At 42.6% G+C, this 26,116-nt stretch overlaps 2 protein-coding genes across 3 annotated transcripts in view; both read left to right on the forward strand.

Moving 5' to 3' along the window:
* The window catches only part of specc1la (sperm antigen with calponin homology and coiled-coil domains 1-like a), a 40,239-nt gene extending 30,461 nt beyond the window's left edge, over nucleotides 1–9,778 (forward strand). For both annotated transcript variants that reach the window (XM_061261527.1, XM_061261528.1), the window contains exons 15-17: nucleotides 3,203–3,319; nucleotides 3,553–3,612; nucleotides 5,225–9,778. In XM_061261527.1, the coding sequence (XP_061117511.1) occupies nucleotides 3,203–3,319; nucleotides 3,553–3,612; nucleotides 5,225–5,314 (267 nt within the window). In that variant the 3' untranslated portion in view covers nucleotides 5,315–9,778. The remainder of the gene's footprint in view (nucleotides 1–3,202; nucleotides 3,320–3,552; nucleotides 3,613–5,224) is intronic.
* Nucleotides 9,779–10,785: 1,007 nt separating this feature from the next.
* On the forward strand, nucleotides 10,786–25,068 carry adora2aa (adenosine A2a receptor a). Its single transcript, XM_061260560.1, has 3 exons — nucleotides 10,786–11,278; nucleotides 15,736–16,415; nucleotides 21,839–25,068. The coding sequence occupies exons 2-3, from the start codon at nucleotides 16,051–16,053 to the stop codon at nucleotides 22,875–22,877; spliced, it is 1,404 nt and encodes a 467-aa protein (XP_061116544.1). The 5' UTR covers nucleotides 10,786–11,278; nucleotides 15,736–16,050; the 3' UTR covers nucleotides 22,878–25,068.
* Nucleotides 25,069–26,116: the final 1,048 nt, after the last annotated feature.

Consider the following 26,116-nt stretch of genomic DNA (forward strand, 5'->3'; position numbering starts at 1 on the left):
CCTTCTCCAGAGATGGAAAATCATTTTTTTTGGTTGCAAAGGTCGGTTTTCCTTAAATCTACTTTAAATCTACTACTGTGGCTATGTTTGCTGCATGCTTCTTTGCATGCAACGGTAAATATTCACCTTCAATAAAACACTGTCGGTATGGATTAATCATGCTGGGGAAGACTGGCAATTTGAGGAGAAGGACAGTGCGTCAGCACCACCATTGTAAGCCTGCGGTCGGACGTTTTTGTCATTGTAATTTGAACTAGATGGCAATTTGCGGGCTCTGTTTGTAATTATCCATTGTAATAAGTAACCAAAGGCTTGGATTTGTCTGAAATCCCATGTGACTTTCAGTTGGTCACTTAAGCAACCTATTTGTGTATGTTTCTGCGTGTGTTTGTGTGTTTGTGTGTGCGTGTGTGCGTGTGTGCGTGTGTGCGTGTGTGCGTGCGTGCGTGCGTGCGTGCGTGCGTGCGTGCGTGCGTGCGTGCGTGCGTGCGTGCGTGCGTCTGTGCTTTCATGTGAGCAGGTGGGAGGAAAGCGGTCATCCCCATTCAGACATGGTTCCACCACCTGTAAGAGGAGGGTGGCTGGCCTCCCACTGGGTGCCGTGTCCTGGGAGGGTGGTGATGATGTGTCCTGGTGACCTCAGGGGAACCACCATGCCCTGCGCAGCCTGCTATTGTTTCCTGAAGTCTCGTATTGTCTTCCTCGCGCTGCACATCCTGTGGGACCTCATTGACAGAATAGTCATTTCCACCGGTGGGCTACTGGCCCTGTGCTCTTGGGCTTCTCCAGGACAAGTATCACACAAGCCCCAGTCATCTTATTCTGTGGTGCGCTGTGTGTGCGCGCGTCTGTGTGGGCGGCTGTATGTGGGGGTACATGTGCATGTACACGTGTATCTGTGGGTGCGTGTACAAGTTTGTGTGCATCTATAGTCACGTGTATGTGTGTGTGTGTGTGTGTGTGGCTGTGTAGTTAGGCAGAGGAAGGATGGAGAGAGTGAGAAGGTATGCAGGGGTCTTGGAATGAACTGGACTGTGTCCAGTAGTTGTCTGCATCCTGAATTTCCTGCTGCTAATTCAGCTCTGTTGCTATTATGGTGTCGTCTCTGCTTCTGGCAGTGACGCGGCCTCACAGAATGTCAATTAGCCGCTGCAGGAGCATTGTGAGCGCGGACACGTACAGTCCAAATGTAAAACCCCTGGCAGCCTCCGCACAGGACGACAAGGGGAAGGAAAGAGCTTTGGTGTGGTGGGGTGATTTGGCAGCGGGTGCTGTAAGGAAAAGTGCAAGGGAGACTCTTTGTAGGTTATCCGGTGCAGGAGCGTGCTGCTGTTGGAGGGCTTCTTGCCTGAGATCTGGTCCAGCCCCAGGTGGTAGTTGTAGACTGGCCTTGCTTCCCTGGGTCCCACAGGAGCTCCACCGACCGGCATCCTGCTCAGGTGAACAGAGGAATGTGCGGTGGACGTGTCCAGCTTTTGTGCCCGAGCGTCTGTCGCTCAGGTCCTGCGTTTCAGTTTCACAGAGCTGATGCCTCCTGTCGCACTTTGCCGCATGCTGGGCTAATCTCATTTCCAGCCCCGAGGAGTCCGACGGGTGACAATTACATTTTCTTCAGACTGCTTCCCTCCGTTTATCAACCGCCACATTTCTGAAAGGGAAGTCACAGGGCCCAAAAAAGAACAGGAAGCAGCCATTTCTCTCTCTTTCTCACACACACACACTCTCTCTCGCTCTCTTGCTCTCTCCCTCTCCTTGCCAGTTGACCAGTCGTGACATCACTGTGGCAAAGGCCAGGGGTATTCTGAGGGTACTTTTGCTTTTGTCCACCCTCAACACCATCCCCCTCTCTCTTACTCACCCCGAGAGGGGGGTTGGGGCCGGACAAATGTTCGTAAAAGAGCCTGTTCCTCCCCCTTCCTGACCCAAACATGCATTCCTTCACGTGCTTGCAAACTGCATGGATTCCCCTGAGGTTGATAAATTCAACGAATAGGGGGTGGGGAAGAGCTTGATAGCTGTGAATATTGAGAAGGGCGTAGACCTTACAACAGGCAGGATGGTTTCAACACACTCTAATGGCTCAGAGGATTGATTTCAGTGGAAAGGACGGTGGTCAGGCTGTCCGTAAGGGGTCAGCCCCTGTTAGCAAGGGCCAAACTCCTCCAGTGTGCAGATGTTGCTGGATACACACAGTCCCTGAATTCCTGAGAAACTCTAGTCAAAGAGAACCGATGACTGCTGAATCGCATGACTGTTGTAAAATCAAAGTATTTTTTAAGGTGCCTTTTTTATGTTCTGGGAAACCTTTATATATGGGAGGTCAACTTTATTTTTAATAATACAAAAACAAACCTATATACATTGGTAATTTTGAGAGAGATAGAGAGATTTTTTTAATCGCCAGCTATCGCCAAGACCAAAATCACTCGTGTACTGTTTCAGTGTTTTGGTGGTGTGCCAGTTTCTAGTATTACCTGTGTGGCTAGATCTGTCTAAAGCAGGGTTGATGACAGTGTTGAAGTCGCCTCCGATTATTTTGAAATTTTGAATTTGAAATGGGATCATCAACATTGGGCCATATATGTTTGCAATGGTGATACTGTTGCTATTAATGGAGGCATTGATGATAAGATCTTCCTTCACGATCAGTAAATGTTGCATTATGGATTAATGGTATTCTTTTGTTTATTAGAATAGATACGCCTCTTTTCTTGGAGTTGTAGGTAGAAGAGAACTTGAATGAATTGTGAGGATTTTAACTTCTGAGGCTCAGAGTCTGTTAGGTGAGTTTCTGGAGTAACTGACGCTGGAGTGAATTGTTGTACTGTCCCCATATATAAAGGTGAAAAGGTGGAAAAGCCTATAAATACATCTCATTGCTTGAGTATAAAAATAAATACATTACATTACATTACACGCATTTAGCAGATGCTCTTATTCAGAGCGACGTACAATGAAGTGCAAATTGAACACGGGGACAAGTGTGATGACCCTAGAGGAAAATACAATTCCGAATCCTAGCGTGACCACATATTCTTGAACCCTTGAAGAATGCATCAACTAGCATACCTCGGTTGGCAGCTAGAATACCCAGAGTAAAACAATAACGTCAACTAAACTATTTATGTTTGAAGTTGTGTGTCAGTTCGTGTAGCAGAACGGCATCCCCACAATGTTTCTCTGGTCTGTTTCTTCTCTCCAGAACATCGACATAACAAACTTCAGCAGCAGCTGGAATGATGGTCTGGCGTTCTGCGCCGTCCTGCACACCTACCTGCCTGCCCACATCCCCTATCAAGAGCTCAACAGCCAGGATAAGGCAAGCAGCCATTTTCACTTGCAACAAGGATGTTTATAACCCTTATAACCCTTCTCCCTGGTCAATCATGCATTTTTACCCCCTCGCTTGTGTGATCGAAACGGTCTACACATGAATACAGTTTCTTTGTGCAATAAACTGTCAGGAAATAAATTCTGTCTATGATGTGAATGATGTGTAGGTGACAGAGAAGCTGAGAAGATTCATTTAAATAATATGCGTTTGTTTTGCAGAGAAGGAATTTTACACTTGCCTTCCAGGCAGCGGAGAGTGTGGGGATCAAGTCCACATTGGTAAGATTTCAAAGCTGGCGTAATATTGAACTAACCATAGCCGCTCTGTCTGACTGAAAGAACAGCCTTTTGCATCTGGTTTAGGTTTCTAACTGAAATTTAGCACATACATAATGTTCTTTCAACTGACCCATGTCCTTATGAGAAGCAGTCCCTCTTTGGTCTGGTAGCCGGATGTTGGGTTCATTACAAATCATCACTGCGTTGGAGGGGAGAGTTCATCCAAGGGTAGCACAGTCGGTAGATAATTATTTAAGACCATAGATTATACATTCTGACATCATTTCTGGACTTGCCAGATGTTCAGGAACTACAGTTTGTGTGCGCGCTTATGTAGAACAGCATGCGTTTGTGTGGGTGTGTAAATGTGTGTGTTTGTGCAAGTGTTTGGTAGAAGAGCGTGTTTGTGTGCGTGCATCATTGTGAGTGTGTCACTGTGAGTGGGCGTTGGGTGGAAGAAAACGTGTTTTTTTCAGTGTGTCCATGTGAGTGTGTTTGTGTGAATGGTCATTGCAAGTGTTTTTGAGTGTCAGTGTGAGTGTGTTTGGTGGCAGAGTGTGTGTGTGTGTGTGTGTGTCAGTGTTTGTGTGAATGATCATTGCAAGTGTTATTGTGTGCGTCAGTGCGAGTGAGTGTTTTTGAGGGTGTCCGTGTGAGTGAGTGCTTGGTGGAGGAGCGTGTGTTTGTGTCAGTGCGAGTGTTTTTGAGTGTGTCAGAGCGAGTGTTTTTGAGTGTGTCAGAGCGAGTGTTTTTGAGTGTGTCTGGGCGAGTGCTTGTGCAAGTGAGGGAGGGCATCTCCACTGTGGCCCAGTTTCACCCACAGCAGCAGGAAGAATCCTCACTACTGCAGTCACCTGTGAGGAGCACAGCAGATATAGAGAACTGGTGTAGAAAGTATGTCGTACTCAAAAGACAATATAATGAACTACAGAAAAACCACTTAATTTCTCGCTCACACTCTCTTGCTATCACATTTTATCCAGCCTGAACTCTTTTCATGCTGTGCTTCAGTATTTGCGCTAATGGATAGAGTACAAAGAGAAGTGAATATGTTTTCATGTTTGAGGACAGAGTAAATGCCTGAAGGTAACTGCCTCCTCTCTCACCATGGCTGCTGTACGTTCATGTTCACGTGTTCGCACTGTGGTGAACCCCACAGAGAGGAAGAGAACCCAGTTGCTCCCAGTAGAATTAAACTGGGAGTCCATGGTCGCTTTGGCTGCTCTGGGCCATAGGGCAGCATGAGAACGTGAGGGTCACATGCTGATGACTACAAACCTCCAAACTGTTCTGTACTACAGCGAATGCCTGCTACCCGCAGCACGTAATTCACTTCTGCATAAGTGCAGCAGCAAGACTGTCAGTGTTGCTTTTAAATACAATGCATTGTTTGTAATGCTCACCGCCTGAAACCCACAAGGCTTTTGAAATGCACAGCCCACTGTTCGCACACTGTTTTTCTCTCTGACTGCTGTGGAAAGCTGACCCCCAACCAGCTTTCCACATATACAATAGAAACTTAATATGTAAATTATTTAATCACATGCTGGTGTTTCCTTCTGAGTGCGGAAAAATAGTGACTCTAAGCTGATGGTTTCCTTCTTGCATGCAGGACATCAATGAGATGGTGCGGACGGAGAGACCAGACTGGCAGAGTGTGATGACCTATGTCACAGCCATCTACAAGTACTTTGAGACCTGAACCGATCGTCCAGCCCACCAACCAGCCCTGCAGCTTAACCCTACTCCAGAGCTCCCTTTCCACAGCCAGCGACGTCATTCAATCTGTCCAGCAACACTGAACTCTCCCCCCTTACACCCGTTCACACACGCGCACACACATGCATATACACACACGCACGCACACACACACACAGTTCAGAGACTTTGCAGTGCTTTGATGACTGAGCACTGTTAGCATGCTTCTTGGCTCAACCAGTCAATGCTCTCCAGGGAGGAGAATGGCGTGAGCTTGGATGGGTTTTATCATTTTATTTTTTTTATGTTCAGAGTTGACTCTTCTCCTCTGTGACACTCTGTGCGTTGTCCCCTCGGCCTGTCTGCGTCATAGCTGGGTGACTTTGGCTGGTTCCTCAAAGCGTCAAGCTGTCCTCTTGTGCCATTTCAGCACACAAGTTCCACCGCAAGGTTTCCGTTTGACCCGACCGGCTTCTCCGCACCACCATTTCATTGGCTGATGAGTGCATCAAGGAGCAGCCTTCGCCAATCGGGCGTCATGTTCCTGCAGAAACACCCCACTTCTGTGCCTTTCCCATGCAAATGGCTTTACGGTCCCCCACCACCTGTATTATCAAGAAAACTTCAGCCAAGTAGGACTAGTGTCAGCTGTCCACTATATAACATGATGGATATTATGTGGAGTGGAAATGTAAAAATACCGCTTAAGAGCTTCCTTTTGAAAACGCCTTCATTAGACTTTGAACTGCTGTGGGTCTCCTGTATGGCAGGGGGCGTGTCTGAATGAATGACTCTCAGAACAATGAACATTTTGTAGGTGGAAAAGCCTATTCCATTTCAGGGCATGTTTAATTTACTGCTTTTTGCTGAAATTGGTGGTTTCCCCCAGAGTGGACCCTTTTCAAGGTTGGAACCAAGGTTTTCTGGGGTTTATGAGGAATATTTTCAGTCAGAGAGTGAATGGGCCAAAAGCTTTGTGTAGGGAAAAAAGATTTTTGGGGATGGAGAAGAAGACCAGTCAGTCATAAGCTTTCTGGAGGTCATCTGTTGAGACATTAACAAAGTAATATTTAGCTGTGTTTATGATTTATTCACCAGTGTTGTGTGTAAGAGTAGTAATAGTGTTTAGTAACAGAATAGGTGTTTGTTTGTTTGTTTTTTTGCCCTCATCATATCACAAAAACCTGTTGTCTTCATGTCGAATACCAAAAATGTAATGGGAGTCTGCTCTCTGATGCCATGGAAAGGAGGGTGTGATAAGCTGAACAGTATCGCCTCAAATACACATTATGACCAGACTTGGTAAAGTTACCAGGTAAAGTTGTAGCTAGCTGGCATGATCAGTCTCAGGGCTTGAAATGTAGGAGTTTCGGATCACTGCAACCATCACTCCATTCACACTTGAGAGTACTGGTGGTCTGATTCAAACCATCTGGAAAAGTGAATGGTACCTTCTAATGTTCAGTGAAAACTGAAAATGCCTGCAATGCAATATTGAAGCACATTTTCTGTGTTTTAGTTTTCTGAACGGTTCCAAGCACAAATAATTGTTCCATATTCAATTGCATGTTCTGTGCTGTTGACCTACCTAAAGTTCCTTAAATTTTGCCTTTGTGAATTGACCACATTTTGATGCCTTATGCAAACAATCTTTTATAAAGCTAATTAAGCCAAACTACTGTAATCTCTATTCAGATTGTGTCTGGATAAGATGGCAGACAACTTGTATGTGACTTTCATAACTGTTTCACACAGTCCTCTTGAGAGTTTTCAGTGTTGTATTGAAAGAAGCTCTCCATTAAGCTCTCCACATTTAGTTAATTGCCTATATAATTGTTGCCACATTTTCTGGAGTATAAAAACTTTGGGTTACCCCTGAGCCAAACCGAGTCGTCACCTTGTTGATCTGATCGGAGAGAGGGGGTCATTCATTACCATGTGCCATTCATAAAGCATTTGGATCAGAATCTCACCATGAATTGACTGTCTTAATGGGTCACAAATCTACACCAAGGAAATATACCTTTTATGTATCCTTTAGATTAGTTCAGTAGTAAAATGTCTTATGTTGACACCCACAGTGTAACCCAGTGAGGCTGTTCAGAGATCAGTACCCTACCTAGTGTGCCTTTAAATGCCCATAAAACCTTATGATAGATTTTTCCATTGACATACCATTTTGTTAACAATAGTGAGTTGGATCATGTCCAGGGATACCAGGAACATGGCATTAGTGGAAGGTTATTTATAAGCTTGGTCATTTGGAGCGCATGGTTGGAGATGTAAGGGAATGACTGTGTATGGTATGAGAATTTGTGTGGTTTGTAGCAGTTGGCTTCTTCGTCTTTATCTAATACCTGTGTGATGTGTAATAGACAAAAATTAGCTTAGGAATTTAATCTTACCTCTCAGTTAAAAAAGATACAAACTACAACTACAAAAATGACCTTCAGTTTACTGCAGTTTGTTTCCTTTTATTATAATGTGTACATGTCTTAGGTTTGTTGCAATATTTTCATCTACGTCTGAGTGAGAAAAGGCTATGATTTAAAAAAAAAAAATTACTATTAGAATATTAATTACACTTTTATTTGTCCTTAATTTTTTTACTTATATATTTTTTTGCAACATCACTGCAATTACCAAATAATAATAGAATAGAGGAATTCTTGTTTTAGCTTTAATTTTGTTTAAAAGTTAAGAATTTGGAGTCACCCAGCTGGAATGGTCTTTTTAATGCTTTCATTTATTTATTTCCAATTAAGAATAACACTCTATGGTGTAAATTGATCATTTAATCTTTGATATTCTGGTTCAAGAAGGTTGATGTAATAATAGAACCAGCACTATTTCAGACATTCTGTAAAATCTGGCATGGAGTATGCATAGCACAATATGAGTACTTTTCAGTGTTTGCAGTGAATGACAATGCTGATTTAAGTTTAGCATTTGGATGGGCATAAAGAGATACTCTGCGATGCCTCCTGCATCACGCTGCATGTGTCTGAACTGTACGATGGAGCGGAAATGACTTTAAACATCCAGGCCATGCTCATCCTTAAAGCTAGAACATGATTTCCCCCCTGGGCTATATGATCTCTTGGTCCTGCAGAAGGGCTTATGAAACACGTTTGGATGCTGGGTTAGGACTTCAGGCCTATGGTTCCCTTCTCTTGCCTCCTGTATCTCAGGTTTGGCCTTTTGGGGTCAAAGGGGCAAGGACCAGACTCTGCATTACTGCCTTATTAGCCTTGTTCGCTGGCCTCTCCAGCAGAAAGCATGCCTGCTGTTTTGCATCCAGTACTGCTTCAGAACTTGGCACCTTCTGTGGTGAAGATGTGTAGAGAGCGGGATTCTTACAGAGCACACATTCACCTCTTGACTGCTTGCCAGGCTACATTCCCATCAACTGTTCAGGAGGTGGTTACCATATGCTTGGTCTTGCACAGCAAATTAGAAAATATGTTGGGTTATGTTTTTTTCTTTAGCTACTATATAATGGCAGCTCCATTTATGTTGAGCTGCTGGGGGAGGTGGAGAGTTTGGTTTTGGCAATGAAACTTAATGGTCAATAGCTCCTATTTGGCTGCAAATACTGTGTACTTTGTCCCCATGGGGAATGTCACCCCCAACCCCTGGACCATCGGAATGGAAATGTGCTCAGACCATGTCAGTGTTTACCGTCATTCTGTGTTTATCATGTCGGTTGTCATAACACTCAACACTCTTGCCTTCTATCCAGGGGGTCTGCCAGGGATCCGAAGGAAATCACATATAAAAGTGATTATCCTCTGAAGCTACTCTGCTGCTACACCTCGGCTGAATAAAAAAAAGCATGTGATCACGGAGGTTTTTTAAAAGCCTTTGGCTGAAGCAGTCTCGTCTGGCACAGGCTCTGTTCTGTGTGCAGGGGAGACACGCGCACCGGGTTATTGTACTACAGGGAGAATGCACCGTTGGCATATGGTGTGGAAAATGAGCAGATGTGTTCTGATGGACGAATGTAGAGCAGAGATCATCTTGAAATGATAACCCTTCAGAATTGATTTGTGAATCACGTGGTTCTAGGTATCCATCCAAGCAGCCTGACGTATGGACTTTAACGTCTCGCCGGACAGTAAAAGCTGTAGGAGAAAGCGGGGGCGGGGGGGGAAACACAGTTATGATCTTCTGTTCTCACTCTCGCCCAGTGTAACATTGTGAATGTATAAGAAAACATAAAGCTTTTTTTTTTTTTTTTTTTTACTACATTGTGCTATTCTGTGTTGTTATGGCATGAGTATGACTGCAAATTACACTGTTTAAATTATGTATTGCCTTTTGTATTTTATTTTACTCATAATACTTATGAATCCATACTTTTGTTCTTGCTGTCGTTTTATGCCTCTACTGGTTCAAAAAGGAAGTGAACTTTAATTAGCATTTTGTTTGTCTATTATCATTTTAATAAAAAAAAAAAAAAGAATGATATTGGTGTGCTTTTCGTTTTAATCTCAAGGCTAATTAGTTAATTTGGTCTTTGGCCAAATGACATTTAAAAAAGAAAACATTGGGTTGTAATCTGCATCTTCGTGACCAGTCTAATAAGGCAAGAATAATTTTCTTGGAAGGAGTTTTATTCAAACCAGAAACCAAGATGAATTCCCTAAAATATGTGGACATGTCTAAACAACTGGAGAAATGAAAGAAATCCCCGATACCAAATTCCTCAACAGAGAAAACCGTCAATGTCAGTAAAATAGGAAATCATTAGACTTGAATATCTGCATAAATTAATCGGAATCATAGCCAAAACCTACGAAATATTATAATTATTATGATTATATTAATTTGTCCAATTACTTTTCGTCCTCAAAAGTGGGGGGATTGTGTAAAAAGGGCTGCACTTCTTAGACGCTTCACCCGGTATGGGTGTAAATACCCTCAAAAAGTGCACTTACATCTCATATTTATTGTCTAATCTCAAATCCAGTGTGCTGGAGTACAAAAATTGTGTCACTGTTAAAATACTTATGGCCTGCATTGTATGTATCTAGGTACAGTAACCTATGCGTAATGGTTTAAACATAAACGTACCAGTATCTGACTATAACAATATAATTATTTAGTTTTGTGCTATTACACGTTTTAGAGACGGCTGTTGGACGCTCCAATAAATACAGCTAAATTTGACAGGACCCTAGTCGTTCTCGCGCTTTGCGGTATAGACAGCGTACCTGCCTAATGCCTATCCTTTAGGCTAATTGACTTGCATACTGAACCAATATCAGTGTGAAAAAATTATTGTCCGTACACGCATTTAACAAATGGAAGTCATCTGGATATTAATTTGATTATCCAAAGACCTCATCACGTAGGCAGTGTTTGTTACACGTAAACAATCACATGGCCAAAGTCTGCGTTTGATTGGACGACTATGATTTCTTCAGGTCCTAACGATTGCTTGGCTCGAAAGTTGGAAAGAGCAGCAGCAGTAGCTGGACTGCTTTCAGTGCGCGCTTTAGCTTTACATAAGTCAGAGCGCGGTGCCGGTGGATGTCGTACCTGTATGGAAAATGAGTGTATTAGGAAGATGTAATATCATCATTGTCCCAGACAACCGCGGACGCTGTTACGTTTTCCCCTTTTGCAACATCCTTTTTTCACAGTTCACGGATTACTGAAATGGTGTGTTCAATGCCGGGAACCGTGGCATGGCGGACTATTTCTTTTATTTTCATCATTGTTCACGTCTGATGTATTCAGAATTAATTTTTCACTTTATCTATCAATTGGCCTTTCAATATAAAAAGTCTGTAGATATACGCAAATGTATGAAATTATGGATAGATTCGTTTGATGTTACTAAAACATAGAGCAAGTGTACGTTTATTTAATCTGGCGCACAACTAAAAGCATTTTCTTACCAGTTTGGTAAAGTTTTGGGAAATCTTTCACTTGGAAGCATCATCCACGGGAGCAATTTTAGGTAAGTTTTTGAATCTGAATCGTTACGTTTGTGTGGTTCGTATGTCCGAATAGAGAATTACGTTTTGAGTCATTTCACCATAATTGCGTTATATTTCTGTACACAATTATATATTTTATATGATCAAATGATGCCTGTACATTTGTGTTTTTATTTTTTATTCTTTGCTGTACATTTTCGGCTGTGTAGATTTTCCAATGAGGCAGTATTGCGTGTGATATTCACTTATTTTGTGCATTTCAATCTTGGAATTTCAATCTTCTTTAAGAAGTTCAATGGCCGATCAAGGCATGCACTTCCGACTTTACAGCAGAAGACATTTTCAATTGCATTGGCTTATTTGTCCGCATATAATTGGAAATAATTAGGAAATAATTTTCTCCTATTTCAATCCAAAACTCGTTTGCGTGCGTTTGGAAAATAATGGCTCTTGTACTCACTCTGCCTGCGCTGTCCTGTGCTGAAGAGAACCATGATCATTTTGCTGGTTCATGGACAATTGGACATTTCTTTTTCTGCGTGGTATTTCCCATTGGCATTACTTGGAATTTTCATTGTTAAAACTTATTACACCTTCTTGAAAAATCAGTCAGTTCAATATTATGGGATGTATCCAGTTGTTTAGACTGTGATCTATCTCGATTTTTTACATCTTTTTTATTTCACTCCCCCTGTCCTCATTTAGATCAAGTGCCAAGGTCATTATTTAAATTGAACCTTAATTTAGTTAACATTAAAGCCATATTTCCATCCTCTTTGGTCCCACAGTACAATTCACAGGGTGTATTTTCGTGAACCTAGGTATTGTAAACCTTGCCCCTGAATTGTAAGTTTTAAATCGTAAGATGCTTTAGCTTAAAGTAACACAACAAAAAGGCTGTGTGCCTTCAAATGACAGTAAAATCATGTAACATTGTTGTCCCATGGATTAATGTAACCTGTCATGCAAAAATGTATCTCCCAAAAAGCTTTCAAGAGTTTGAACTTTGAAGACATGCCATGTTGTCTGCTTTAGCCTTGAGGCCAGTGGTATGCATACCTGATCACAAGCAATTTAGTTTACACAAAACCTCAAGACAAGTCTAAGGGATTAGATTGGTGTCAAAACAGTGTTTAGACAAGCTCTTGTTTCTTCTGCAAACAACTTTGTGATGTTGCAGGTCCTCTTGCCTGAGTTGTTTCCAAACAGAAAGATTGACAGTCAGTTACCCACAAAGTGTTTCCATGGCTGATGGTTTTGCCTGTAGTGTCCGTCAACTGTGCTGTGAACAATTTTAATTTTTAGTAGTATTAAGTGTTACCACTGGGGCTCACTAGTGAGCAGAAACCTACAAGGTATTTAATAAAACTCATTATGCTTCCTAGAGAACAGGGAGAATGTACCTAGACACCCAGGAACAACCTTATGTTTGAGACCAAGGAGTCTGTCATGGTGTGGATAAATGGCGGGAAACAATATATTTTTGCATATATGCTAAAGTTTAACTATAGCACACTGTGCCTCAAAGAGGAAGAGAAAATATCCAGTTCTCTTGTGGTTGAGGCCAGTTTGCTTTGTAGTTTGCACTGCACCAGGTCATCTGCGTTTGTTGAAACCAGAGCTGATAGTCTGGTGGTGATCTTTCCACCCTCACCCTGAGCGTGGTGGGTCTTATTTCACACACGAGAGGAATCCAGCGCATTAAGTCCTTTTCCCAGTCATTGTTTACCATTTACATTATCTTGAGCAGCAACAATGGTTAAAAAAAAACAAAACAAAGAAAGTAAATGGTTTCTCCTGTGATTGGCAATAGCCTTCAGCCTTGCTCTATCATAGTGTTTTCTGTGGCAATAGATCATTGTCTGCTTTTATACTTTTATGAGGAATCCTCTTTCTTGTGTGGTTATTTAAAGGGGAAGCTGGTTGAATTCTTATTCTTTTTTTAGATTGGGCGGTTGCACATTCTCATCAAGGTTGGTGTCAAAACACCTTCCCTCCCTAGTCGATGAGGGAAAATTGACTTTTGTGTTAGATAAGCTGCTTTGACCCACTAAGAAGACATAATTACCCTCTTGTTGTTTCAAGGTAATCTCTATGTCTAGTATGCCCCAAAGGATCCTCACACCGGCATTCTTTCATTATCTCAAACAGTCAGCCTCAACAATGTTATAATCATAAGGTGGCAGTAACTAATGTCACATATGCAATAGCCTCCATGGGAAGGATTTTGTATTTTTTAAGTGGCAAGCTATAGTGGTAAACCAACAGCTTCTGCTCTCAACCAAATATAATATTTTCACACCATTCTACACTGCCACAGACAGAGCTTCTTCATCACTTCCTGTTTCAGGCTGCACAGGGGATGATGTTTTAAGTTTTTTTGATTCTGCACCAGACAAGGCCGTGTTAGGGCACTATGCATGGCCTGTGGGTTCTGGAATCCTGGAGCCTGCCCTGCATCATGTACATTGATTAGAGATAGCAATCATTTCTCTTCAGATTATGTCACTGGTCAAGATAGTAATGTAATTGGTTATTACATTAAATACAGAGGCGGCATGGATGGTGCAATGGGTAGCACTGCCGCCTCACAGCAAGGAGGTCCTGGGTTCGAATCCCCGTCAGCTGGGGCCTCTCTGTGCGGAGTTTGCATGTTCTCCCCGTGTCTGCGTGGGTTTCCTCCGGGTACTCCGGTTTCCTCCCACAGTCCAAAGACATGCAGGTTAGGCTGATTGGAGAGTCTAAATTGCCCATAGGTATGAGTGTGTGAGTGAATGGTGTGTGTGCTCTGCGATGGACTGGCGACCTGTCCAGGGTGTATTCCTGCCTTTCGCCCAATGTATGCTGGGATAGGCTTCAGCCCCTCTGCGACCCTGTTCAGGACAAGCGGGTTAAGATAATGGATGGATGGATGGATGGATGGATTAAATACAGACATCTGTAATCTCCTGTAGGGATTACAGGAAGGATGAAGTAAAGTTACTATGTTCAATTAAATGTCACTGAAATATAACATTTACCATTTCTGACACCTAGCTGAGGTGGCAGTGCATTTGTGAAATGCAATGAGGCAGGTATAAAAAGCTTACTAAAATTAGAGAGCTAATTAAAACAGCCTGAAACCATCCAGTCATACTATACGTCCCATTGTTTAGTTAGTGAATGTAGGTCTACATCACAAGTGAAGACAATGTATTCCTACTGCGGAACAATGACAGAAAAATCAAACTTATACATTGTATTTAACAATCTCTGGGCTACATGTTTAATTTGATTTCAAAGAATAGAGCAGACTCCAGACACAACTACCCTGTTTTTCAGACAGCAAGCTCTGTAGAGACAACTGGTTTATTTATTAGTTATTATTAGTAATTACATTATGGCACTGTAGCATTTTACACAAAAATGTTGCCATTAGCAACAAGACAAGAAACATCTATGGTGATTAATAGTCAAGGAGACCAAGCAACAGGCCCTAAAACCTTTGTTTTCTCTTATTTCACAGGATGAGCCAGGCAGCTCTGTTTAGTGACAAGCGTTTCACATGCACAGCATGTCCTCAGTCCTCGTAGGCCCCTGTCCCCCTCTCTCATGCGCGTATTGATAACCAATCACATTCAAAACAGCAGTTATCTGAACAATGCAGGCATTCCGCCCTCACTCCCAATCAGGAATTTTCAAATGACTAAATAACAGAGGGGGTGGGGAAAGAAACATTCTCTGTCCCATAAGAACAAAATGTGGTGGATAGTAAAGTGGCCCTATCTTTGGATGCAGCTGCTATCTCCTGAAAACACAAGCAACCTCCAAAAGCATCCTAGCCAAACACTGTGGGAATTCTGCTCTGTAAACAAGAGCTTTGGGTCAAAAACGCTCTGGCCACTCTCAGCTTGCAGGTCAGAGGAAGTACGGGAGATCTTGAGCACTTACTAACTGTGGGACTGCATGCACATTAGAGCTCTCAGTGTGAAGGAAGGAATCCTGGGACATGCCTTCCCCTCTTTATTTTTTTTTCTCAGTTTCTGAACCTGCCAGCCAGTTTGTTTGACTGTTATAAGCAGAAGGAATATCTTCTGCAAAGAATTGTGAGATTCCACTTGTCTTTATCATTAAATCTCAGCACTTAGTTTCCCAAACAGCCCACCCTTTCAAGGTACTTCTGAGGAGAGAGTGTTAGAAAGGTATGTCAAGATTTATAACCAGACAGGGCTGTTCAATACATTGTCCACACATTCCTGGGAGAGATACTGAGGACCATTGCAACCTCCATTAACCCTAAGGTCACATGACTCTTGGTTGCAGTACTTGGCCTACTGGACAAAAAGCATTCTTTAGAGGATGAGGTAGTCTCAGCACAGACACACATACACAGACATATGCAAACCTACATGTCTATTAAGTGAAACCGTTTTTCTGTTCAACTGTGTTATTTAGAAAATTGCAGTTTAATATATTGTTTGTTTTTTTTTTTTTTCAGGATTTTTTCAGGATCTCCATGTGATTTCCTGCCTGGTGCCATTCCAGTCTTGCTGGCATTTCATGAAAGGGGGTTTCAGACCGGACTTATAGGCTTTTAAAGATTGGACGAGCAAATGCACCAGAGGCAACACTGCAATGAACACTGATTCCTTTCCCGGAGGACATTCGTAAGGTAAAAAGGCGTGCCCCAATTACCTTGCTGGAAGAGGACACCTTTGGTGCAGAGGGAGCCTATAGGGTGAGGTGGTCCCCTGCTGTACGGCTCTGCTGGCCAAGCTGCAACTATGGACATTGAGGCGAGGCCCCACCCCTCATGCCTGGTGACCCTGCCCTCTCCCCCACCATGGTGACGGACTCTGCCACTCTAATCTACATTCTGCTAGAGCTGGTGATCGCGGTCCTGGCCGTATTGGGAAACGTGCTGGTCTGCTGGGCCGTGTGTCTCAACAGCAACCTCCAGAGTATCACTAACTTCTTTGTGGTGTCCCTGGCGGTGGCTGACATTGCTGTGGGCGTGCTGGCCATTCCCTTCTCCATCACCATCAGCACGGGATTCTGCGGCCACTTCTACGGGTGCCTCTTCATCGCCTGCTTCGTCCTGGTGCTCACCCAGAGCTCCATCTTCAGCCTCCTTGCCATTGCCATTGACCGCTACATTGCCATTAAGATCCCCTTGCGGTAAGGCGGCCAATGGGGATATCTGGGAATTGTAGTTCCTGTGTGTATGTGTGTGTGGGTGGGGGGGTAGGTTGAAGCAATTATATATCATGTAGCATTTATAGTTTATAAATATTGCAGCAATTATTTGACTGCTGATTCTGAATGGATAGTGCAACTGCTGTAAGACAAATTTGTGGTTGGAAGTCTGTTGTGCTCATTTGTGCCATAAAAGTGGAATAATCAGTTCAGTTGGTTATGTGATAATATACACTTTCGTCAGCCACCTTCAGACATTTTATTTTATGTCAGTTTTATCTATTTTAATTCCTCTTGTAATAGTGGCCTGGTGTCAATTCTCTACTAAGAACAGAATCAAGCTTAATGTTATTTAAAGTACTTAGTGTCAGTGGTCAGCTGCCGATTCACAAATTAGCGCTGCTAACTAAACCAGAACAAAATGTGTGCTTTTGTTAATGGCTAACATTCTCTGTGATCAGGGTGAAGCAGAATACGTCTATCAGGGCCAGAAGGCATTTGATTTATTACTGTTGTGAATTAGTTGAGGATTTGTAATGACCACAGTTAAATGACCTGCTTTGATCCCTATCTTTTTCATTAATCAAAAAAGGAATGTCTAATGTACTTCTGTAAGATGTCGAAACAGGCTTTTTGTTATGCGTGGAACGTTTCCTGGAGCATTACAAGTGGCTATGTTCTAAACAGACAGCAATTATTCACTTTGAAAGATGCAGCACAGCAGCATAGTTATATGCTCGCAGCGTGGACTGCATCAGGAATGGCAGGCAGAAGTCCCTAGCACCTGTACTTCTGAAAGGGCTGCGGTGCTGGACATTTGTGACCGGTTATAACAGCAATGACTGGGGGCTCTGTATCTTGATTTCTATGTGGGGTTCATGAATTGAAGGTGTTAGGGGTGGTTGATTCTACCCCCTTTAGTCCCTTTGTCTGTAAGATCCAAAAACCATTCAGTGTGACATGGCTCAGGCAGTAAGAGCAGTCGTCTGGCAGCTGGAGGGTTCAATCCCCCGCCCGGGCTGTGTCGAAGTGTCCCTGAGCAAGACACCTAACCCCCAAATGCTCCTGACGAGCTGGTCGGTGCCTTGCATGGCAGCCAATCGCCGTGAGATTAATGAGAAGCATCAATTGTACAGCGCTTTGGATAAAGGTGCTATATAAATGCCAACCATTTACCATATACTCTCAGTGACCACTTTATGAGGTAGACCTGTACACTAGCTTGTTAATGCAAATATTTAATCAGCCAATGATGTGGCAGCAACTAAATGCACAAAAGCATGCAGATGTTAAGAGTTTCCCCTGTTTTCAGACCAAATGTCAGAATGGGGAAGAAATGTGATCTAAGTGACTTTGTCTGTGGAATGATTGTTGGTACCAGACAGGGTGGGTTGAGTATCTCAAAAACTGCTGATCTCCTCACACACAACAGTTTCTAGTGAGCAGCAGTTCTGCGGGCAAACACCTTTCTAATGAGAGAGGTCAGAGGAGAAGGGTCGGACAGGTCAAAGCTGACAGGAAGATGACAGTAACACAAATAACCACAGATTATAACAATGGTATGCAGAAGAGCATCTCTGAACACATGTGTCAAACCTCTCAGTGGTCAGCAGCAGAAGACCAATATGTGCCCACTGAGTGTATCATAATACAGGAAATCAGGAAGGGGGCAAATGCATTTTTGGTTGCAGGACCTAAAGTTCCCTTAAAAAGCCAGGAAGAGGAACATTTGGGCTGCAGGATCCATTGAGCAAATGGCAACCCAAGCTTATAATATCCTTGTGACGGTAGATGTTCTTTTTCCCACAAGGCTGATCCACTTGGGAACCGTAAATTAAGCACTCTGCTAGCTAATAGATAATGCAGATGAAAGCTTTCAAAGCCATCCCCCATTAAAATGGGCATTATGTGCTGCCTCAGTGGTCTGTTGATTTTGCCTTGGAATTTACAGCAGGAGAAGAATGGCTTTCCTTGGCAGTGGTGGTCATGTTAATATTCTACTGCATTTTCAGCACCTTTCTGTGGTATAGAATGTCTATTTCTTTAGTACAGTGTCATAGCGGTTTGTATGCCTTTTTTAAAAAGCACTATTGAATCAGTCTAGACAGAAGGCTATTTAACTTTTTCCAAAAACATATTTCACTTCTGTACATCCTCACAGTAGTGGTAGGCTATTCCCATTTTTCGCTTGAACAATGTATTGATTTCTCCTCCTTGAGCGTGATGAAGGTTTAATTTCTTGGTCCATCTATAATTATGTATCCATGTACCCAGGAGTTTGTTTAGTTATGGATGACCTTTGAACTTTAACATCTTGAGAATGTTGTAAGAGCCGGCCAAAACACTCAGCTGTTCTCCCACAACGACCAAAAGGCAGACTGAAAATAGACCTTTTCTTTGAACATTAACTATTTTGTACTGTTGTTGTTTCTAATATTTATTTTGTTTATTATTAATTCTAACTAGTTCTGTTTTCCCATCAAGGTTCAGTGGATAATTAGAGGTTTCAGAAGGGTCTGTGAAAGGTTGTTATGTCTCAGCTTTGTATTTGACTTTATGCACCCCTCTCTTCCTGCTATGTGTGTTTGTTTGGTTGTTGTTTTATCCATTTGATACCCCTTAGCCCATTTACTTACAGTATATGCTTAGTCCTTTCTTATACCCTGCAATGTATTAAAAATAGGGTGAATAAACAAAGAAAACAGAATCAGAACACGTGACCATATAGCCTGTATCTGGTCTCTGGTATCTTTTTTTAACTTACTGTTTCTGACAACAGAGGGTTCCGTTCTACACTGATGTAATCACCAACCCGGGATTATCCTTTCCTTAGTTCTCTGAATCTGTTTGAAGGCAGTGTTAATGGTGGCTGCAGGGCCCAACAGGTGTCAGTTGCACAAGATTGTCTGCATATGAGCGGCATGTTATCAGAGGTCTGGGCAGAGCTATGGAATCTACAGATAGTAAAAATCTGTGTGGCTCCATTGGGAGCTGGGCTGGCACCACTTTGGCACCTTTGGCACTGTACTAGATGTGGCTGTATGATTCCAATTGTTCTTTAAATTGAGTTACACAAGCTTAGATGAGTCGTAGTTAACGCACAGCTAGCCATGGATGCATAGAGCTGGCTGCCCATAGTGATCAGGGGCAGTTGGTGTGCTTAAAAGAGACAGGTCAGAAAACTTCCCTATAAGCTGATTCATTTCTGTAGACTGGTTCTCAATCATTTTCCTTGATTGACAATATAGCAATTACTTCACACAATACTCAATGCCATCAGATATAGCTGGTTCTCCTCAAGTAGGTAATTTAGGCTCATAATACATTTTCTTTACTTCTTTACTAATCACAAAATTGTTCACATTTTATAGACACTCTCAAAAATGCTCGATACTGTTTGTTCTGTACCTATACATAGCCGATTCATGGTAAAGATCTGCAATGCGCATTTTTTGTCATTTAAACTCTTAAAGCACAGGTTTAGTTAGCTATGGTATATTGCAGGTTTGCTTAAGGCGAATGTGGTAGTTAAGAGAGTGGTGTAGTTTTTTTGTTGTGTGTATACTTAATGATTAAAACTTACTTTTCTAAATTGAATGTATCGCTTAGTCTCTCTAACATGAAGTGAAACTGTGTTTACCTGCCAATGGATTGCTGGCACACTTTCATCAAGGAAAATCAGTGAAAGCAGTTTGGGAACAAAGAATAGTATAAAGTGATGTTTTCCGCCCAGTCTGTTTCATTTCAACAACCGCCACTGATAGTGATGTCAGAGATATTGTGTCCATATTCAGAGTCTGTTTTAGGCAGCCTGGCACCATAATAAATAGCTATTTCAAAAATACCAATACTGTAAAATATCCCACTGGTTGTAATAGCTGAGAAATACCATTTTGTAATCTTGTCAATTATTCTGTTAACTTAAAAGATTTCACTTTATTTGGTTTACTAAGCAGAGGGTTACTGTAAACATTCCTGTTCCTGGTCAGCATGTCATTAGAACTATCCATATGTAGCACAAGCAGGTGGAACACTATTCAAAGCATGTCATTATGTTTGTGCGGGTATGTGTGCGTGTGTGTCTGTGTGTGTGTGTGTGTGTGTGTGTGCGTGTGTGTGCATTCATGCGTGTGATACTGATACACATACTGACTGGTAGTAATTCATTTTAAAATGATTAGCTTGTATATGAAGTATACAGTCACTAGATTGCTGTGCATTCTCAGGAAAACTGCAGCAGACGACAGTTCCCCATGTCTCTCCATACAAGAAGCTCGTCCTCCGTTGGCTTCCTTGGCTCTGATATTGTTTACTGGGTGTTATTACCGGTGGTTTTGTCATCTAAAATGAACCAGGCCATTTATTTGCCTGGCTGGGTACAATAGAACAGATTACCAAAATCAATGCCTGTTCTGCCGAATGGCCTTCAGTCTGCAGAAACATTATTATTAATCACTCATTAATAAGGTCAAGGCAAATAACCACTTGTATGGCTAGATACCCAGCAGTAAATGTGTACTTTATACCTCATGTCACTCTCTTGCCTGTACATTTGTATTAAAATATAATTACTTTTCTGGATGTGCTGTGGAAAATTAAACTGGAAGCTTTTTCATGATAGCCTACACAAAGGCCAGGAGGTGCCTGCTGCTTTTTAAGTATATACATGTCATCGAATAATAATTTGTAATTCAGAATTAATTTGTCTCCCCTGTGGATTATGAAAGTATATTCACTGTTGGGGGAGCCATGATATTGCTTGTTTGAGAAACATTAGCTGTGGTCTTGACTGTGACTGAGGCCAGTTGCAAAATTCAGGAGTTCTTTGCCCAAATTCATTGCACAAATGGGCACTGTTCTTTAGTGCCTGTGTTGTGTGCTTGTGCTGGTTGATCGGGCTCGTGCAAGTCCATCTGTTAAGCTGCCCCTCAAAGAGTCTTCCTCTGACTCATGTTTGTGTGAACCAACAAGAAGCGGTGTGCCTCAGAGGAGAGTGCTTTTCTGCACTCTATCGAATCAATAGCAAAGGTTGCAGCAATGAGGGCTGGTAAACACGATTTGGCATCCCAAACTGGGAAGAAAAAGGTCACAAAAGCATAAAAGGTTCTCAACCAGGGTGATAGAGGCTGATGCTGATGCAATAAAATGGCTGCTTGTCCTCGAATGCCCACTAGTAAATTCTCTAAGCTTCCCAATGGTATTCACACGTACCCTGCGGAAGATCCTGATTCTCAGGAAACTGCTGTTAGTTCAGCGCCAGGAAGTCCTCAAGTGCACTTCTATTAACAAATAGGGAAAAAAGAGACCTTGTGACTTTCCTAATTATAGTTACACTGTCATAGCCATGGCTTGCTATATGCGCTTGTTAGCAGAACTGAAATTCCTGTCTCTCCCCCCTTTTCCAGGTATAACAGTTTGGTGACTGGTCAGCGGGCCAAGGGGATCATCGCCATTTGCTGGGTACTGTCTGTAATAATTGGCCTGACGCCCATGCTGGGCTGGAACAAATACACCAATCCCGACAACAGCACAGCCCCCTGCCCCACAGGCATGATGGCGTGCCTGTTTGAGGCAGTGGTCGTCATGGACTACATGGTGTACTTCAACTTCTTTGCCTGTGTGCTGGTGCCCCTGCTGCTAATGTTGGGCATCTACTTGCGCATTTTCATGGCAGCCCGTCACCAGCTGAAGCTGATTGAGTTGAAAGCTGTGCACGGAGAGAAGTCGCGTTCCACCCTGCAGAAGGAGGTCCATGCCGCAAAGTCCCTGGCCATCATCGTGGGGCTCTTCGCCGTCTGCTGGCTCCCGCTGCACATAATCAACTGCTTCACCCTCTTCTGCCCGGGCTGTGACCGCCCCATGGTCTTGATCATGTACCTGGCCATCATCCTCTCCCACGCAAACTCAGTGGTCAACCCCTTCATCTATGCCTACCGCATCCGCGAGTTCCGCCTCACCTTCCGCAGGATCATCCACCACCACGTGCTGGGGCGGCCCGCACACTTTGAGGGCGGTAGCAGTGCCCGCACGTCCACCCGCACCAGCATGGTGGACGTCTGCGCCTCCAAGGTGAACGGGTTTAGCCTGGACTCATATGCTGAGCAGAGCAGCAGCAGCAGCAGCGGTGTGGCTGCCGGAGACAGTGTGCCCGGGGCTCCCCCTGACTCAGACAGTACTCCCCGGGCAAGCCTGAATCTGGGCACCCTTTCTCAGCCAGGCTTCATCCCAAAAACTGACCTTGCGGATGTCCCTTTCTCCCCCCAATTGCAGCAGCAGCCGCGTGTCGTGGGACGTACGTTTCAGAATGGGGGCAAGCACCAGCCTACTCCAGGGACAGAGATTATGGAGGTTAAGGAGAGCAAGGAGTTCTCCACTGCCATAAAAGTCAAATCACTGTTCTTTAAACAGACGGACCACTGTCCAGAGCTCACACAGGTGTCGTGATGGCTCAAAAAAATGGAAAACACTGCACTGTAGTTTTTAGTTTGTAGTATCTCTAGTATTTATTACCTTGCCTGGTGGGAAGAATGGACCAAACAATCGGACTTGGACAGATGTGCTGAAGGGTTGCAAGGCTGCACCTTAGGTTCACAGGGGTTCAGTAAGTCAACCAGACTCCCACCCTTATCTGGACCTATGCTCCAGCATCTCCATCAGATGGTTTTGGAAGAGGGGGAGGGCTGGAAGTGTTAATGTTAAGGCACAAAGCCACTCATTTTCAAAGTGTTTTAACCTTTCCTGAGTCTGTTCAAATCTTAATGGGTTAAGAGCAGGACCAAAGATGGGTAGCCTGCATTGGACCTCCTAGTACAGGAGGGTACAGTCTTTTGTGAGGCAATACCCCCCCCCCCATACACACACCTACACACACACTTTCCTTTGGAGGAATTCCAACAAATTGCTTAAAGTCTTAATTATTCCTACAGATCATCCATCATGAAAGACCAACCCTCTCCTCAGGCAGAGATGCAAGCCCTCACAAAAGTGTCCTAGAGGACAGGCCAAGTTACTGTGGGAATCAATTAATTAACGATGCGGTCCTGCCACCAATTTGCCTGCTTCAAATGTTCGTTGTCAGGGAAAAACTTTTCTAATGAGACTTGTCCAACCAATATGTCCCCCTTTGGGTGTGTTTGTTATAATATTTTTGTTGCTGATAAAATGTTTTATTTATATGTGGGTTCTACAAATGAAGTCACAATGCTATAAATAGCCTGTTTCATGCTAGGCAGTAACTTTGGAAAGCTTTCCATTTCCATTCCATTAGCTTAAGGAGCAGATAAAGAGTAAGTGAAATTGAAATTGTGAAAAGATGGCATCTAACTGCTGGGTGAACAAACAGGCATTAGAGTTCCAAGTTATAAATTCCCTACAGAAGACAGATGGACAGATTGACAGATCAGTGTATCTCAGGTTTACTGTTAAGACTTCATACCAGGAACAAACTGTAACACAAGACATAAAGGTATTTTAGAACATTCTCACTGTAGGTAGGCAGCAACTTAGCAAGTTTACTATGAAGGAAAGAAGATGTTTAACCACATATCTGAGTATCAAACTGATACATTAGCAGTAATGTAGTAGTCAATATTAGCCAGCTGCTTTGCCAATAAGTTGTCTTTACATTGCATTATATTACATCACATTTACAACTCAAATTCAGTGTTATTATTTGGAATAGCTGAGCTGAAAAACAAGCACACAAGACCAGTCACAGTATAGCCTTTCAATTTAAATGTAATAGTTTTGTTGCCAAATGTGACACACATACTTTATAGCCAGTGGAAAAGCATGCAGAGTTGTTGTCCGGCATGGAAGTCACAAATGCTTATATAACATCAGTGGTGAACCCTTGTAAATAGGCACCTGAAGTGGTCAGTAATATACATGTGAGTTCATAGCCTGTAGTTATGTCTCCATTTGCTCTGCCCTTTCCACCGTGCTGGTGTAAGAATTGGAAAAACAGAAGGTTTACCTTTAACTGCATTGGATTAGTCAGATATAGCTATTGTAAAGATCTGTGATATAATCCATGGTTAGGAACCAAAATAATAACAGGTGTACACAAGAATAACTGTACAAAAACTGTTCCTCTGTTCATGATGGAGCCTATTTACTTTTAGATGTTTACATACAATGCCTGCCATCCCATTTTGTATATTAAGAACATCTGATCATAATTTAAAGGCAGTTTATAATACCTCCGATCAGTCTATGGTCTGTATTTGTGCCAGTGTGTTGATGACGGACTAATTAAGCTATCCTCAGCCCTTGAAAGGCGGTAGCCCTTGTGCATGAGAATTCCATGTTATTGATCCAGATGAAGGCTCTGGTTATATAATGGAATTGTAGTTGTGCTTCATTTGTCTACTTTCCTTTCTCTCTGGGTTTCTTTAAAAATGATTGTTCAATAACCCCTCTGCTTTGAAGCCCAAAAGTAGGGGAAACCATTAAGATGAATGTTGAATTATGTATCTTTGTGCCTTTTCAAAAAATATATTCATACATTTTTTGTGAGCCTGTGGTGTATAGTATATCTCAGATTCTGAGGGGGTGGGTCAAAAAACAAGACAATGTTGTACCTCCATTTCTAAATATGATTGTCTTATTTAATAATAAAAATATGTATTATGTATACTTGTGTGTACTTGGCTTCTGTCAACTGATTGCACAGCTTACACTTACCACTTTTTTTTTCTTTTGTTTTTTTTTCTTACCACTACAAGCTTTTACTGACGACAGGACTAATGTGAGCATGCACTGACTCACAATAGATTGCATCCAAAAATGGTTATTAGCAGGGCTGCTGGGTAGCTCACTCCATAATAGTGCCATTTGTCGCACATGAGTGAGCACCATGGTCTCATTGAATCTGGCTGGGATGGGATGACCCACAATTGGCTTTGCTTTGCCCAAGGGATATACTGTGGGAGGGATTCAGTCAGCAGGGTTCGCGTTGAACCTTGCTCTCTGCGCACGTGTATGATTAGGTCTCCTCCACCCATGCACGTGTGCAGCTTGTGGCAGCAGTGTAAAAAGAAATGCCAAGCTGCCAATGCATGTTTCGGAGGAGAATCATAATATATGAGCACACTTTTACATAGTTAGCGAATTAGACAGGTGGGATTTTTTCAACAGAAGAAATGGTCAATAAATAAATAAAGTGGAATGCCGTCTCATGGGACTCATGGGCTGTTGCTGTCTGTTTACTGGGTTTGTATCTGACATTGTTAGCTACAAAGCCTACTGAACTTGCTATTCGTTCCCAGCCTGTCCATAAATAATGTTCCGGGTTGGTGGTCTGCTGGAGTTTAGATTTCTCCCCAAGGTTTTGTGAATAAAGCAACAATAAATTTAGAGTCAAATTAGAGACCTCTAAGCTCCATAACCTCCTGGGACCCGGCAAATTTTTTTTATTTATTTATTTTTATTTATTTTTTTATACATAAAACAAGTTTCTTCAATGACCTTCAATTGAAAATAAGACCAGAGACTCATGTACTCTACAGGAGACAAAAATGAATGATAGGGCTTAGAAGGATAAATGTGCTTTTGTGATACAAATCTCCATGACAATAGAAGAAAAATAGCAGTCATTGGTCAGCGGGGTCCTATCCATTCTTCCAGGACAGTGTTGTATCTGGGTGTGTTTTCCCAAAAATTCATAATTTAATCCCTTTTTT

This window comes from Conger conger, chromosome 11 (assembly GCF_963514075.1).
Source record: "Conger conger chromosome 11, fConCon1.1, whole genome shotgun sequence".
Lineage (NCBI taxonomy): Eukaryota > Metazoa > Chordata > Actinopteri > Anguilliformes > Congridae > Conger > Conger conger.

Bases quoted from the DNA above. Each gene is read 5' to 3' on its own strand.
- adora2aa (XM_061260560.1), top strand. From the start codon at position 16,051: ATGCCTGGTGACCCTGCCCTCTCCCCCACCATGGTGACGGACTCTGCC. The intron at 16,416-21,838 runs GTAAGGCGGCCA...CCCCTTTTCCAG, and splicing joins GCCATTAAGATCCCCTTGCG to GTATAACAGTTTGGTGACTG.